Source organism: Malaclemys terrapin, chromosome 1 (genome assembly GCF_027887155.1).
Source record: "Malaclemys terrapin pileata isolate rMalTer1 chromosome 1, rMalTer1.hap1, whole genome shotgun sequence".
Taxonomy (NCBI): Eukaryota; Metazoa; Chordata; order Testudines; family Emydidae; genus Malaclemys; species Malaclemys terrapin.
Window position 1 is genome coordinate 86,045,148 of NC_071505.1, and position 15,287 is coordinate 86,060,434.

Sequence of the window (15,287 nt, forward strand, 5' to 3'; positions counted from 1 at the left end):
TTTTCAATCTCCTTTAACCACTGTTAAGCAAATCATATTAGCCCCGTGACGTGAAACTGACTGTTCAAGTGATTGTTGCTGCTGCTGTTACAGGATTTAATGTCAACCATTTGGATATTGCACCCCGGTATGCCAGCATTCTGATGGGGATCTCCAATGGTGTGGGGACACTGTCGGGAATGGTGTGCCCACTCATTGTTGGTGCGATGACTAAACACAAGGTAATGTTTCCTTACCTGGTTCTAGAATGAGGATTAAATTAAATGCAAGATTAAGATCATTTCAAAGGTTATTGGATCTCTAATTTTTTTTAGCTGTGTGGTTTTTTTTCCTTAGCAAAATACTAGGTGCTGTATCCTCAGCTGGTATCAATGGAAGAGGGATACCAGTTTACACCTGCTAAGCATCTTGCCCTGAAATTTCACTAGGGTTCTGTCTGAGGGTGGTATCATGCTCTCCTGCAGAAAATCCCGCAAGAGTTACTTAGAAAACTGCAGTGTAAGACTGCTGAGGTTCCTGAGCAATCATGGCTTTGAAATGGGGTTTGCCTCCTCGCATTTAGTAAGGGCCATAGCCTTCTAACTTCATGAGTGTCCTACAGCCCACAGGGAAATCCCGTTAGTATTTTATTAGCTATCATTAGGGAGGAAAAAGAAATATTGTTTACAATTATTTTCTTCAAATGTTTTATTTATAAAATTAGGAATCAGACAGTCAATCAATGTACAATGTGTGCTAACTCCTAGTCTAATCCAGCTGTTAGTATTTCCATTTACTGCAAACCTAATGAGTCCTATATCATTCTTTCAGACCCGAGAAGAGTGGCAAAATGTCTTTCTGATAGCAGCTCTCGTGCACTACAGTGGAGTGATATTCTATGCTATCTTTGCTTCTGGTGAGAAGCAAGAATGGGCTGACCCTGAAAGCCTCAGCGAAGAGAAATGTGGCATAATCGACCAAGATGAACTGGCTGAAGAAACGGAACTGAACAGTGATACTTTTGTTAGTCCAAAGAAAACGTATGGTGCTACCAGTCAAAACAATGATGTGCGGAAAAAGGCATGGAGAAAGCAAAAGGGAGTAACGCAGGACATAGAAGAACAGACTTCCTACCATTATGAAAATGGAAATTTTCAAGATAGGTCATAATATCTGAAAATGTGTGATTCGTGTGGCAAGTGCCCCCATCCCCTCCTGCCCAACTGCCTCCTAGTCAGATAGTATCCATTTGTACTTGCTTATTCATTCATGGAAAATCCTGCCAAATGGCTAGATGTAAGATGTAGTAATTCTCTCCTTGTAGCACAGAAAAAGAGCTAATAGAAATATAACTGGCAAACCTAAGTCTGACTTTCAATCAGATCTGTGCAGGGTGGACTGAGGGCTCCCTATACAGCCCTATTGACTTTAGCAGAGTTCCACATTGGTGTAGTGGGTCTGTCTGCTTGGCTCTGATTGTGAGAGCAGGGCCCTTCAAGTAAGGAAAAGGTCATAATAGGTTGTGGGATTCATGGTAATTTAATGACATTCCCCCTACCACAATGTGTGTTTACTAGGAAGCCCATAGACACACAAGCCTGGCCATGGTTGTGCATGTAGGACAGGGGTTCTCAAACTGGAGGTCATGACCTCTCAGGTGGTTGCGAGGTTATTACATGGGGGTTGCGAGCTGTCAGCCTCCCTCCCCCCCCCAAGCCCCACTTTGCCTTCAGCATTTATAATAGTGTTAAATTAACACATTTTTTACATTTATAAGGGGGGGTCACACTCAGAGGCTTGCTGTGTGAAAGGGGGATCACCAGTACAAAAGTTAGGTCAAGTTTTAGGTTCCTGCTGAGAGATGAGAGTGAAGGAAATTTAAAATTATTAAATTAAAATATGGTCACCGAACAGCAGGAGGGGAATGTGTAACCAAGCTTGCTGAAACTATTATTCCAACAATGCTTTCATTCAAGGAGAGAAACTTTTTTCTTTATACATGATGCACCCAGGTTGGATAAAGCAATATAATGGCTACTGTAGAGATTATTTCCCTCAACCTCCCCCGCCCCCGATTTTGTGTTGGCATGAAAAAGTAATTTTGAAACAAAAATCATCTTCCCATTCACCATAGTCTCATAAAGATAAGATTTTCACTCAGTTCATTATTGTAAAGCGCTTTAAATATATTTTTCTAGGATAAAATTTGGGTAAAATTATAGGCCTCAGCCTAGCAGCCCTTGTTTACGTGAATGAGATCACTTATGTGAGTAAAGTCTATAGTTTTGGGCCTATAACTCTTTCCTTTTACATATTGCTGCAGTCTCTCCATTGCTGTGAATGAGGTACAGTATATTTTTGGGGGGAAAAGGGTTTCTATTTAAAGAAATGACCTGATTCTCAGATATTCTAATTTTACTGTCTCTCTGCCATCAGTATATGTTAGATATCATAAAATGGCTTTAGATTTTTTCTACCATCTTTGGAAGCTACCAAGATTACAATGGAGTGTGCTATATCATCTTAAACCTTTAGCTGCACTCAAAAGTTCATTGTGGCAATAATATTTTCTTAATGAAGAATTTCAGTAAACTGTTTGTTTTACGTTATGATAAATGTCTCAGTAAAATCAAGTAAAATGACCCTGTTTACTTTGTGATGTTTTATGTCATATCTCAATCTTGTTATGTGGGGTTATGATGCATCATTTATAGCCAATGTAAAGTGCGTGATAAGATTAGAAATTTAAAACATGTTATAGACACTAATCTGGCTGTGTTACTGAAGTGCAATTGAGTGCATAGGTGGAACTATCCTTAAGGTATGCGTACGCTGAAGGTGGGAGGTCTGCATTTCAGCTACAGTAGACATATCCAGGCTAAAAATAACAGTGTAGTGGTAGAAGCAGGACAGGATGGCTACCCAAGGGTCTCAGATTGGCTAGCCCACCCTGTCACTCATGCTGCTGCAGCTGCACTTCTATTTCTAGTGCACTAGCTGGATCAGAGATAGTGCAGGTATGTCTCAGTAGAGTGATCAGGTGTCCTGATTTCATAGGGACGGTTCCAACATTCAGGGCTTTGTCTTTTATAGGCGGTTATTGCCCTCCACCCTCTGTCCTGATTTTTCACACATCCGGTCAGCCTATGTCTCAGCAAGCTGAAATTACACCTTCCAGCTGCAGTGTAGATGCATCCTGAGACATAACCATTTTAATCCATAGATGGCTTATCTTCCACACGCATAATTAAACAAGAGAGACAAGAAAGTCCGCTACAATCGCTTTCATGTACAGCAAAATCCAGCCTAGAATGTATAGATAAAACCAAACAGAATGGACCAAATTCTCTGCTGATGTAAATAAATGCAGAGAATGTGATCCAGTATCTTTACTGCTACAGGAAAAATATAGGCCTCCTTTTACACAATACGGTCCATTAAAAAGCAATGGTCATATATGGATTTTGTAATAATTTTATTATCCAAATCATACAAAACCCTTCTCAAAAAATCCTATACATTTAAAAATGCCAAAAGTAATTCCTGTTCTATTGGAACAGAACACTTTTTGCTCTTTTAGAGTCCTTTCCAGGGCCAGTGCTTCCATTTAGGCGACCTAGGCGGTTGCCTACGGCACCAGGATTTGGGGGGGCGGCATTTTGCTGCCCTTGGCGGCAATTCAGTGGTGGTGGGGGGGTCCTTCCACGCTCCGGGTCTTCAGCGGCAATTCTGCGGCGGGTCCTTCACTCGCTCCGGGACCCACCACCGAAGTGCCCCGAAGACCAGGAGCGCAGAAGGCCCCCCTCCCCCCGCCGCAGAATTGCCGATGACGACCGGGAACACGGAAGGACCCCCGCCTAGGGCGCCAAAAACCCTGGCACCGCTCCTGGTCCTTCAGCTAAATTCTAAAAGGGTTAGTTGGCTACTTATTTGATTAAATTTGGAATAGCTACAAAAAAAGGCTTTTTCTTATGGTGTATAGTCAACCTTTTGGGATTTAGTGTCACAGGAGGTAGAGTCAAATATTGTGATTAGATTACAAAAAGGGTTGCATCAACCATTCTCAAATTATTCTTTTGTGTCCACCATATCTCTCTTAGAGAGAGAGAGAGAGAGAGAGAGCATTATCTCCCTTCATATTCACAACTGCACAGACAACCTCCCCTTCCATTTACAATCACACAATATGTCTCTGGCAGCTATAGCAAATGTTTACATGGAAGAGTTCTATATATGCATCTGTCTTTTTAATGTAACTTGGTAGGGAGGAACAAGGAAGACAGCCAGCCAGCATTCCACGGTTTGAAAATCACTGGGATGAACTACTTTATGAACAGTAATAGTTACACTTCTGCATGCTAAGGGTAATCCTTATCTACAGGTCACATACATTAAGTGCAAATTATTATTAATAAAGAGAGACACAAACACCTCAGTTGGGAACCAACGTATCTGAACTTCACAGCTCAGGACCATCTCTAATGATAATAATTATTATTTTTATTGCTAAAGACTGATCATTCTAGAAGTCCTTATGAGGGATTTCCTTCTCCTTGTACACTATTACACATTTGCTAGGAGCTCCGTCCTAACTGTGAAATAGATTGCACTGACTCCATGGAAGATCCATTCAAGATGACTTCAGTGGGAGCTGAGCCTTTGTCAGCACCTCAAACATAGTGGGTCAGATCCTTTCAGGTTTAGCTGTTAGGTGCAACTGAGTCTTTTCACCTTCCTCTGGAAGTTCTAATGGTTATCACAGGCAGAATATAAGGCTCAATGATCTAATGTGTTATGGCCACTCCTCTGTTCCTCAAATAAGGCTCGTTAGCCAAAAAGAATAGAACTGAGCTCCTTAAAGACCATTCAATGATAGGGGTGTGGGTGGGGAGGTGGGGCAGCGAGAGAAAGGCGGAGACAGATACAGGGCAGGGAACAGTGTTTATACCTGAAGGTTCGCTTGAATCAAACTTCTCTGGTATAAAACCCAAACTAACCACTATATTATTGCTAACTTGGTTTAATGTTGTGCACATGTTGAAGGGGGCAGGGGACGGCATGATAATCCTTACAAGCTCAGAATGGTGGCACTTCATGTAAGTCCCCATACTCAGTAGTTTAATCATATCAAAATCATATATTGCAGCTGAAAGGCAAAATTTCCCAAGAAGGCAAATAACTTTTAGCATCTGCTGAAGTTTCTGCCTTGAGCAATACCATCAGATAGTAGTGGAAAGGGAGTGAAAGAAATCCCAAGCATTAAAACGTTTTTGCCAGTAAGAGCACTGCCATGGACATCTGATCTCTATCTATCACTACGAGGAGATCATTGACCAGCACAGCCAGTGAGTTTCTGTATTATTGTATGCCCAAGCCTAAAGCCAAACTCACTGGGATCAGGCAGTCTTGAGGACTCCAGAGCTATTTTGACACAACCTTTTCAACTGTCTTATCACAAGACTCAGGACAGAGAAATAATTGCAGAGAGTGTCAGTGTAAAGAGCGTTTCTTCTAATAATTTCTTCTTTAATAGAAGTCAGCCTTTGGTGCACTTACAACCAACTCCAGCAACAGCCCCATCAGATCCCCAGTAGCTAAGAGAGCCATGGCTCTAACTCACAGGTCATAGTCCATTGCTCTCTTAATACCATTGATGAGAGGACTATGCATTTGTTTCTACAAGACATGGTTCTGTCGTATTGGCTATAGATATCTTGAGTTGGATCTGAGCACAATTATTCAGAAGCTCCTCATGATGAGAAACAGCCGACTCAGTCACTAGATGCAAATATCTTGAATTAGCCATGTGGTTCATGACCCTAGAACTGCCTTTTATGAAATCAATTTTCTTAGAACAGCGAGTTTAGGCAGCCATGTTCACAAAATAAAAACCTGACACTATATGTCCTGTGAATGTATATTTTATTGCAAACTCACTGCATTCAGGGTTTTTTATACATACTTGTTCTGAAGTGATTCAGCTGGTTTTTGTTCCCTTTAGTACAGCAAACATTAAATCATGCCCAGCTGAGGCAGAGTACAAATGTGAAACATCATTGCCTAGCCCAGTGAATTTTAGCTTATAATTAATAGATTTAATTAGCTGTAGAAACCATATACCTATTCACTGAATCTTGGCAATAAGATCATCACTTCAGGTGGGTTTGCGATCCAATTGCTTATCAGTAGAAAAGGCAGGCTGACCTTTAGTCTCTGTCCACACTATAACTTATAAATAAATTTGTGTAATTAGTTACTAAGATGATTGGATCTCAACACAGATCACATGCCACATGGTTAAAATCATTTAGTTATTGTGGCAGCTAGCAGTATTTCATGCCTGCTAGGGGCTTAGGCTGGTACATACTTTCTGCAACAAGCTCAGCACCTGGGCAGGAAATGAGAAATTTTCCTTCTATCTACCTGTATGCTGCCAAATTAAACAAAGAGACAAAACTTCTAATGTTGGATGTTTATTTCCAGGACCTTATTTCAGTCTCAGCACCAAGAAATGCCTGCAGGAGACTCTTCCTCCACTGTGCTACTAACAAGGACTTCATTTCTCTAGGGAAGCTACTTTGGCTCAGGTACTCATGAAGGGACTGCTGGCACAATCTAAGAAACTAAACATAACTATCTGCCAAATGAACCATACCTGATTTCTAGTAAATATCTTGTCAGATGTGCCTTTCCTCATCTCAAAACTGGTTCTGTGAATTTTGCTGTTCCATTGGAGACTTGAGCTAGCTATGTGAGCTCTGATCCAGGGGGTTGGGTGGCCTTGAGATCCTGAGCTGAAACATCCACACTGCTATTTTTAGCACACTAGCTCAAGCCCTGCTAGGACGAACGTATCCACCTGGGCCAGGAGGCTCGCTCCTAGCTGCTGGTTAGACATAATGAGGCTTTTTGAATAAACTCCTGGGAAGCTTCTAGTACAAGTTGGTTTTGAGCTAAAATGTGAGGAAACAAACAACCATAAAAAGAATTTTCAAGATGCGATCAAAACACAAGCTGGTTGTAAAACCCATTTATGTTTCCCTGAATAAAAAAAGATTTTTATGAAGGGAAATTTTGAAACAAACTGTAACAATTTACTTTTAGTTTTGATTCAAGTTAAAATTTTCATTTTGAGTCCAACTGAATTTTTCATTTTGATTCTAAATTAGCTTTGTTTCAATTTTTGAAAACTAAAAAGAAATGAAAATTTCAATTCAAAGCGAAATGACATGAAAACATTCATTTGACTTCAAAACTTCCCATTGAAAATTTGAATCAAACAACTTTTTCCAGTGAAAATTTTTATTTTTGATGAACCCTCATTTTCCAGCATTTTTTTTTTTTTTGTCCCCTATCTCAATGTCTTCGCATTTGGCAAAGTAGTGACTGTCAGCCACACATGCAGAATTTGAACAGGAAATGATTTTGTTGTTGAAGATTTTAGAAGAAGAAATGGGAACCTAAATTGGGTTATAATGGAAAACGATTCTTAAACTTAACTATGGATGGCTATCATCTCTCCATAGTGAAAATTAGGAAGGATAATTATCCATTATCTCATCCATGCACAGCTTAACGAATAACGGGGGTGATGAGGGAAAGAGAGGGTTAGCCCTGTTTAACAATTCATTGATCATTTCTTTACTAAACTGGTTATTTTTGGTGTAGCTGATATTGCTTCCCTATGCAACTGATGTTTTCTAGCTATTATGTGGTAGAAGTTTAATGCAATCAAATATTCCCTCTTCTTCTGCTTGGAAACAACTAAAAGTGGGAGTTTAAATGAGATTTCACTCGCACTGAGAGGAAAACCATGGGTTAAAGATAGAAAGAATGGAAACATCAGCTAAGTAGGAATGGAACCCATGGAAATAACCTCCTTGTCCAATGAGATACACCGAATTTTGGTAAAAAAAAATAGCAAGAACAACCAGATGTTAAATGAGCTGCCTGGAGGGGTCTCATACTGGTTCCATAAACATAACATAACTTGAATTGAAATTAGCAAGGTAAAACTAATTAAGGGACATGCAGAGTGTGTCCTTCAACTCAGATGCTGGTCTGCATGCATGAATTCTTAGCTGTCTACCCTCGGGGTTAGGCTGGCTTATCTATGTTACTCAGGGGCATGGATTTTTCTGACCCCTCAGCGACGTAGCTGGATTGACCTAACTTTTTACTGTAGACCAGGCTTTACTCTGATCTTACTGTCAACTGGTTACAGAGATGCTCGGAGGTTAGTTATCAGTTTAAAAACAAGTTGTAACAGGGAATATTGGCAAAACAGATTCATTGGTCTGTATTTCTTTCCAGTTTTCTTTCAAACAGTTAAACAATGGACCTGAGGTTGCAATTAATTTTATTGTTGCTTTCAGAGGTCCTTGCAGGAAGATAAGGTTCTTCTTGAGGTTGGAAGGGAGGGGAGGGAGAGAGCAAGAATAAAGGAGAGGGGTAAGGGGCTGGACAGAGTTGGGGGCAGGGAATAGCCAAATTTCTACTTCCAAATCCTGGAAAACTGAGATTAATCTTTTCCAGATTTTCGATCTAAAATCCATAAAATGGAGCTAGTTTAGGTATTCTGTACACTCCCAAAATTCAGGAGAGTTTGAACCTGGAGTCCCACTTTGGTTGCATTTCTAAATGTAACAGCTAACAGTAGCTTGGAAAACAAAAATGGAAAAATGTAAACCTCTCCCAAAGATAGCATTACCACACAAAGTATGCCGTGGCTATCTAAAACCATGAGGGCATTCTATGACTAAGGGTATGTTTACACTATGAAATTAGGTCGATTTTATAGAAGTTGATTTTTAGAAACCGATTTTATACAGTCGATTGTGTATGTCCATACTAAGTGCATTAAGTCAGTGGAGTGTGTCCTCACTACCATGGCTATCATCGACTTACAGAACAGTGCACTGTGGGTAACTATCCCACAGTTCCTGCAGTCTCTGCTGCCCATTGGAATTCTGGGTTAAGCCCTCAATGCCTGACATTGTCATGGGTGGTTTTGGGTACATGTTGTCAGGCCCCCCTCCCTCCCTCAGTGAAAGCTACAGCAGACAATCGTTTCTCTGCTGGGTTACCCGTGCAGACACCATACCAAGGCAAGCATGGAGCCCGCTCAGCTCACCGTGACCGTACATCTGCAGGATGCTGCTGGCAGATGCAGATACTGTATTGCTACACAGCAGCAGCTCCTTGCCTTTGCGGCAGACAGTGCAGTAGGACTGATAGCTGTCATATGTCTCCTGGGTGCTCCTGGCAGACCTCGGTGAGGTCGAACAGGGGCTCCTGGACAGACATGGCTATCCTCCTCTTAGAGCATCAAATGGGAGCCAGAGACTCCAGGTCATTCTCTTCTTTAAGTTTCGTCTCACGGAGATTCAATCCTGCCTGGAATATCATGCGAGCTGGAGGCTTCTGCCTCAGGCTGCTCTCCCAGCTGGAAACACCGTGCAGTCGCACCTACCCCAGTCTACCCCTTGCTCCCATGGCTCATGAAACCATACACAGGCAGCCTGGACAGTAGTAAGGAGCAGTTCAACTATAGGCTGAGCAAGTGCAGAATGGTGGTAGAATGTGCCTTTGGACATTTAAAAGCTCATTGGCGCTGTTTGCTGACTAGATCAGACCTCAGTGCAACCAACATTCCCATTGTTATTGCTGCTTGCTGTGTGCTCCATAATATCTGTGAGAATAAGGGGGAGACACTTATGGTGGGGTGGGAGGTTGAGGCAAATCGCCTGGCATCCGATTTTGAGCTGCCAGATACTAGGGTGATTAGAAGAGCATAGCAAGTTGCGCTATGTATCAGAGAGGCTTTGAAAACCAGTTTCATGACTTGCCAGGCTTCGGTGTGGCAGTTGTGTGTGTTTCTCCTTGATGCAAACCCATCCCCTTTGTTGATTCTAATTTCTTGTAAGACAACCACCCTCCCCCCTTCGAAATAAAGTAACTATTGTTTTGAAACCATGCATGCTGTCTTTATTAATTAAAAAAAATGAGATAACAGACAAGGTAGCCCGGATGGGGTGGGGGAGGAGGGAAGGACAAGGCCACATTGCTTATTGTAGCCACACTAAAAATCAAACTATTTGAATGACAGCCTTCTGTTGCTTGGGACATCCTCTGGAGTGGAGTGGCTGGGTGCCCGGAGCCTCCTCCCCGCGTTCTTGGGTATCTGGGTGAGGAGGCTATGGAACATGGGGAGGAGGGTAGGCGGTTATGCAGTGGGGGTCTATGCTCTTGTTGGCTTTCCTGCAGCTGCAACAGACGCTTCATCATGTCCGTTTGCTCCCCCATTAGCCTCAGCATCATGTTCTGCCTCTGTTCTTTGCGCTCACTTAATTCTTTCCTGGCCTCTGCCACTGAATGCTTCCATGCATTAAGCTGTGCCCTATCAGTGCAGGAGGCCTGCATGAGCTTGGAAGACATGTCATCGCGAGTGTGGTTTTTTTGCCTTCTAATCTGCAATAATCTCAGGGACAGAGATGATGGAGCGTAGAAACATTCTACGTTCTATGATTCTGGGGGGAATGCATGGTCACCAGTGCTGCTGAGTTTGCCACGCTGACCAAACAAGAAATGAAATTCAAAAGTTCCCAGGGCTTTTCCTGTGTACCTGGCTAGTGCAGTGGAGTTCAAAGTGCTGTCCAGAGCAGTCACAATGGAGCACTCTGATAGCTCCCAGAGGCCAATACCGTCGATTTGCGTCCACGCTACCCCAAATTCGACCCAGCAAGGTCGATTTTACCACTACTCCCCCACCGGGAAGGAGTACAGAAGTCGATTTTAAGAGCCCTTTAAGTCGACGGAACAGGGTTGGTTGTGTGGATGCATTCATTTTAAAATTGACCTAATGTGGTTAAATTCGACCTAACCCTATAGTATAGACCAGGGTTAAGTAGTAGAAATTCCAGCTAACCTTTTCCTTTTTAAAGCGGTCTAGAATTACTGACATACTGAAACTAATTATTTCTTAACTTTTATCTGATAATGATGCTTAGACAGGGCAAGAAATTCATTCTGGGTTTTATTAATCACAACATTTTTCACAACATGTTCTCTGGAGTGTTTATGTTATTTAGCATATGGTGTTTTTAAAGCCTCTGTATCTGCTAGATTACATAACTAAAGAAATAGCTTCACATGTTACTGTTAGAAATGCAGTAATATTTGATTGACTAGTTTATCAGTACAAAGTTTCCTTTGAAACAGTGTAGTTAAAGAGCCAATTTTGAACATACTTTCTCCCAAGAACTTATAATGCGGCATTTTAATTTTCCAACATGATACAATCTGGCATACGAACTGTCAGCTCAGCTGAATTGTTTGCAAATGGCTTTCATTCGTGTATGAAATATCTGGAACAGTCAATAGACTACATTTTGTTAGTGTATAATTATGGGTATTTTTTAACCCACTGAGTTTAAAAAAAAAAAAGTGTACAGATTCTTACAACACAACATACCCAGCTAGTGCTGACAGCAGTTCTGCTATACATGTTTGATTTGGTTTTGACCATCTGCACTATAGACTACAAGCTCCTTGGAGCAGATCAATGTGCTGTTCAATATGTTTGGATAGTGCTGAATAAACCGTGGAACTCAATTTTGGGAACAAAAATATTGCTAGAAATTATTTTCTCCCTCTGTTCTTCAGAGTTTATGTAGGAGGGGGTAGGGATGGAAAATATTTAATGATTTATATAAAGTTTCTGGTGATTTGGCCATTTACAAAATTCTTGTATGTCTGCAATTCTATATACAGGGTTTCCATGATTAAGTGAAAATTGGTCTGGAATTTAGTACATGATGTATTTATAATTCAATATACAACACTATGGAAAAAAGGCCAATGAACCAACTGAAACTATCTGGGGTTTAGAATGTTGAATAGTTTCATCTGAGCTGAAAGGGCCAAATGCTTAAGGACCTGCTCATATAATCAAGGACACTTCTGTCAGCAAAATAATCTAAAGAACTGACACTTTTTTATCACAACATATAACTTTATTTTTATATGACCGTTAATAAAACCAGACTGTCAACATGAGACCTGCCATGATCAATAACTTTTAGGACTTATGATGACTGACTAAATGCCCACCTGTATTTTTGCAAGGCACCTAGACTATCGCTGATGAATAAATAGGTGCCTAAGGAATATGTTTATGGACAAGATTTTCTAAAGTGATTAGTGATTTTGGGTTCTCAACTTAAGGCAACTCAGAGAGACCTGATTGTCAGAGAGTGCTGAGCACCCACCCTCTGAAAAGGCAGCTCTTTTAAGATGTTTCAAGTTGAAACCCCCAAAATTGAGGCACCCCAAGTCACTAGTCACTGCTGAAAATCTTGGCCATGATGAATATTGCTAAATGCAGTCAATTTGTTACATCAGGAAGGCGACTAGATGGATCTGGGGATTGGTAAGGAAGTGTAGAGCTTATCACAACTCCATTGCTGGCTTGAAGTAACCTAAGATCAGTTGTGTGAACCAATGTAGATGGCTGTTTGGTTGGCTAAGCAACCAAATTTCTTTTAGTGCCTTTTTGACAGGCACCCATTTAAAACCATTGTTCCTCCAGTGTGGACTTTTACTGGTAATCTCAGCAGAGAAGACTTGGGAACACACTCCATCCCCCTTTCAAAATGAAAACCAGAAATAGAGCTGACCCACCACATCATCAAGTTTTGTCACTTGAAGAACTGAAGAGTGGTATTATTTACATCATAAACATATAAAACAGCCAAGAGGCTTAAAGTGTTGGGTTAATTACTGTTAAATTCCTGGAATAAATTGACAGAATTCCAAACAAGACGTTATCAGCTTCTTTGGAATACAGTACATTTTACTGGCATGCTGTTCAAAGGTTTCTGTTGCAACTCATTTTTAGGACAGTTACGTAAAACCTGATGTAGCAGTGAGTGACAAAGGTTTTATTTATTTCACGTTATCTGTTGACTTTTAAAGGCCTAAGTACTAGAGACAGATTAAGCAACAGCTAGTCAATTATTAAACTGATACAATAAGTATGAACAGTACTCATTTAAAGAGTTTAAAGAGCTTTTATACTACAACTATAAAAAAATATAAATTTCTGTTGCAAAGAGGCTGAGCCAGTAAAATTTACTATTGCAATAAATGTTTTTCAGTTCCTAATACTTATTTACAGACTCCGGTGTTTCTAAACTACTATTTTCTTCAGGCAACTATTGGTTGTATAAACTAATTCTAGATTTTAATGAAATAGAAACATATGTTCCATAAATTTCATTTTAGATAATCTTTACAGCAGAGGTGGGTAGCTCTTTGGCACTTTCCTAAAATGATCAAGGTGTTGTGTTTTAAACAATTTATATGTATCTTCCGAGTGCATGGTAGTGTATTAGTGGTATTAAGGTTCAGCACAGATCAAAGTTACATTACTTAAGTATCTAATTAATCAACACTCTAGTCAGGCTTTTCTGAATTTGAGTTATCTTCTTTCCTTGATTCAACTGAAAGTGCTAAGAACTAGTTAGTCTTTTCTTTAACCCCCTGCTAAATGAATCTGATGTGTAGAAAACAGAATGCAATTACGTGGTTTACATGTAATTCCAAATCAATATTCTATATTCAATAGGGGATGGATTCTGTTTTCAAATAACTGTTTTCTGAATCTTTGTTTCACCATCAATCTTTTATTTGACAGGATGTATATTTGTTGGCTTCACATCATTCAGTAGATAGACTATCTGAAGTACAAAGCCATGTGCTAATGTCTCTACGGGGTTATTTCAGTGCAGGCATGAGAAAAGGAATCCCCCTTTCTTGTGTCTGGGGTTACGTCTATGCTGCAATTAAAAACCCACAGTTGGCCCATGCCAGCTTACTTGGGGTTGTGGGGCTCGGACTAAGGAGCTGTTTAATTGCTTTGTAGACATTCAGGCTTGGGCTGGAGCCTGGGCTCTAGGAACCTACAAGGTGGGAGGGTCCCAGAGCTTGGGCTGCAATCTGAGCCCGATATTTATACCACAATTAAACAGTCCCTTAGCCCAAGCTCTGAGTGCCCAAGTTAGCTGGCACAGGCCAGTCGCGGGTCTCTAATTGCAGTGTAGACAGGAGCGCCGCCAGCTTTTCTGCTGCCCTAGGCGGTGGAAGGTCCCGCCCTGAAATGTCGCCCCTCACAGAGGCAGCGGAAGGTCCCGCTGCTGAAATACCCCCGCGGTCGCCTAATGGGTTGCGCCAGCCCTGAGTGTAGACATATCCCATGTGACAAAAGCTCTCCTTGCAATCTGCTATACACACAGGAATTCCTTAGTTTAATAAACATAGAGCAGTCTCAGTTGCATCCAATAATCATGCTACTACTCCTGTGTTTTCTGCTTTTGATGCAGTATAAAACTTTTGCTTTCACATTTTTGCCATCAGTTGATGTTGCTGGGAAAAGCCTAATGCAAAGGGTGCAATTTTCTGCTGACCACTAGCAGATATTGTGATTTTGCAGTGTGTCAGTTTCCCACTTCGAGAAATTAATGACAGGTTCAGGGAGTTTTCTAGGGTAATTAATTTCTTCCTGAAATTTACACAAAGGTCCTGTTTACCATGAACAGACATTGAAAAAACAAGAGCAAAACCACACACACGGGCATTCCACTTACACCAACCACTGGAGCAGATGCTGAAACCAGAAAGAAACTCCCTGTTTTCTGACCCTTTGTTTCTCTGTCCTGCTTCCAGTACACTGTCTGCTCCTGTTAAGCCTTCCTTATGAGATCTCAAACTGGACCCCACCTCCTGCCTAAGTCACATGGGCCTCAGCATTCTCAGCACAAAGCCTGAGCTAGTTCATGTGGACCTAGGTGCCCCTTTTGTCCAGCAATTCTACAAAACAAAGGAATGTCAAACATGTTTGTCTATATCCAATGTTCTTTGGAGCTGGCTAGTCACCATCTGGGCAGGAACACCCCTATGCCTAGATCTTTCTATGGAGAATTTCAGTATTTATCAATAATTTATAACGTGCCTTTTGTTACCTCCTTTGTCCTAAAATAATCAGTTTCTGTGCCCAGGAGATGGCATGAGAGGTGCAATAGATCACTAAACACAAGACAAAAAAATACAGAGATTGCTCAGAGGAGGTGATATTAGAAAGAAACAAGTCAATATGTTTTCTTCCGTTGGTGTTCTCTTTATTGAAACTACCATTATCTCCTCAAGAAGTTGCCACTGAAGGATAAATTTCTGAATAATTCACTATCTGTAGACCTAAAGAACAAGATGACTTCAAAGTTTGCATAAGAGGAGGAAGACATGATGACTTT

General features: G+C 41.0%; 2 protein-coding genes and 1 long non-coding RNA gene across 5 annotated transcripts in view; 2 read left to right on the forward strand and 1 right to left on the reverse strand.

The window, feature by feature from the left end:
- The window catches only part of SLC17A8 (solute carrier family 17 member 8), a 44,142-nt gene extending 41,609 nt beyond the window's left edge, over window positions 1-2,533 (forward strand). For all 3 annotated transcript variants that reach the window (XM_054028856.1, XM_054028866.1, XM_054028873.1), the window contains 2 exons: window positions 94-221; window positions 811-2,533. In XM_054028856.1, coding sequence (XP_053884831.1) covers window positions 94-221; window positions 811-1,149 — 467 coding nt within the window. In that variant the 3' untranslated portion in view covers window positions 1,150-2,533. The remainder of the gene's footprint in view (window positions 1-93; window positions 222-810) is intronic.
- The window catches only part of LOC128837660 (uncharacterized), a 69,482-nt gene that overhangs the window by 40,484 nt on the left and 13,711 nt on the right, over window positions 1-15,287 (reverse strand). The window lies entirely within an intron of this gene.
- NR1H4 (nuclear receptor subfamily 1 group H member 4) overlaps window positions 8,198-15,287 on the forward strand; it is an 86,836-nt gene continuing 79,746 nt past the window's right edge. The window contains exon 1 of the mRNA XM_054028886.1: window positions 8,198-8,215. The gene's annotated coding sequence lies outside the window, so the exon portion shown is untranslated. The remainder of the gene's footprint in view (window positions 8,216-15,287) is intronic.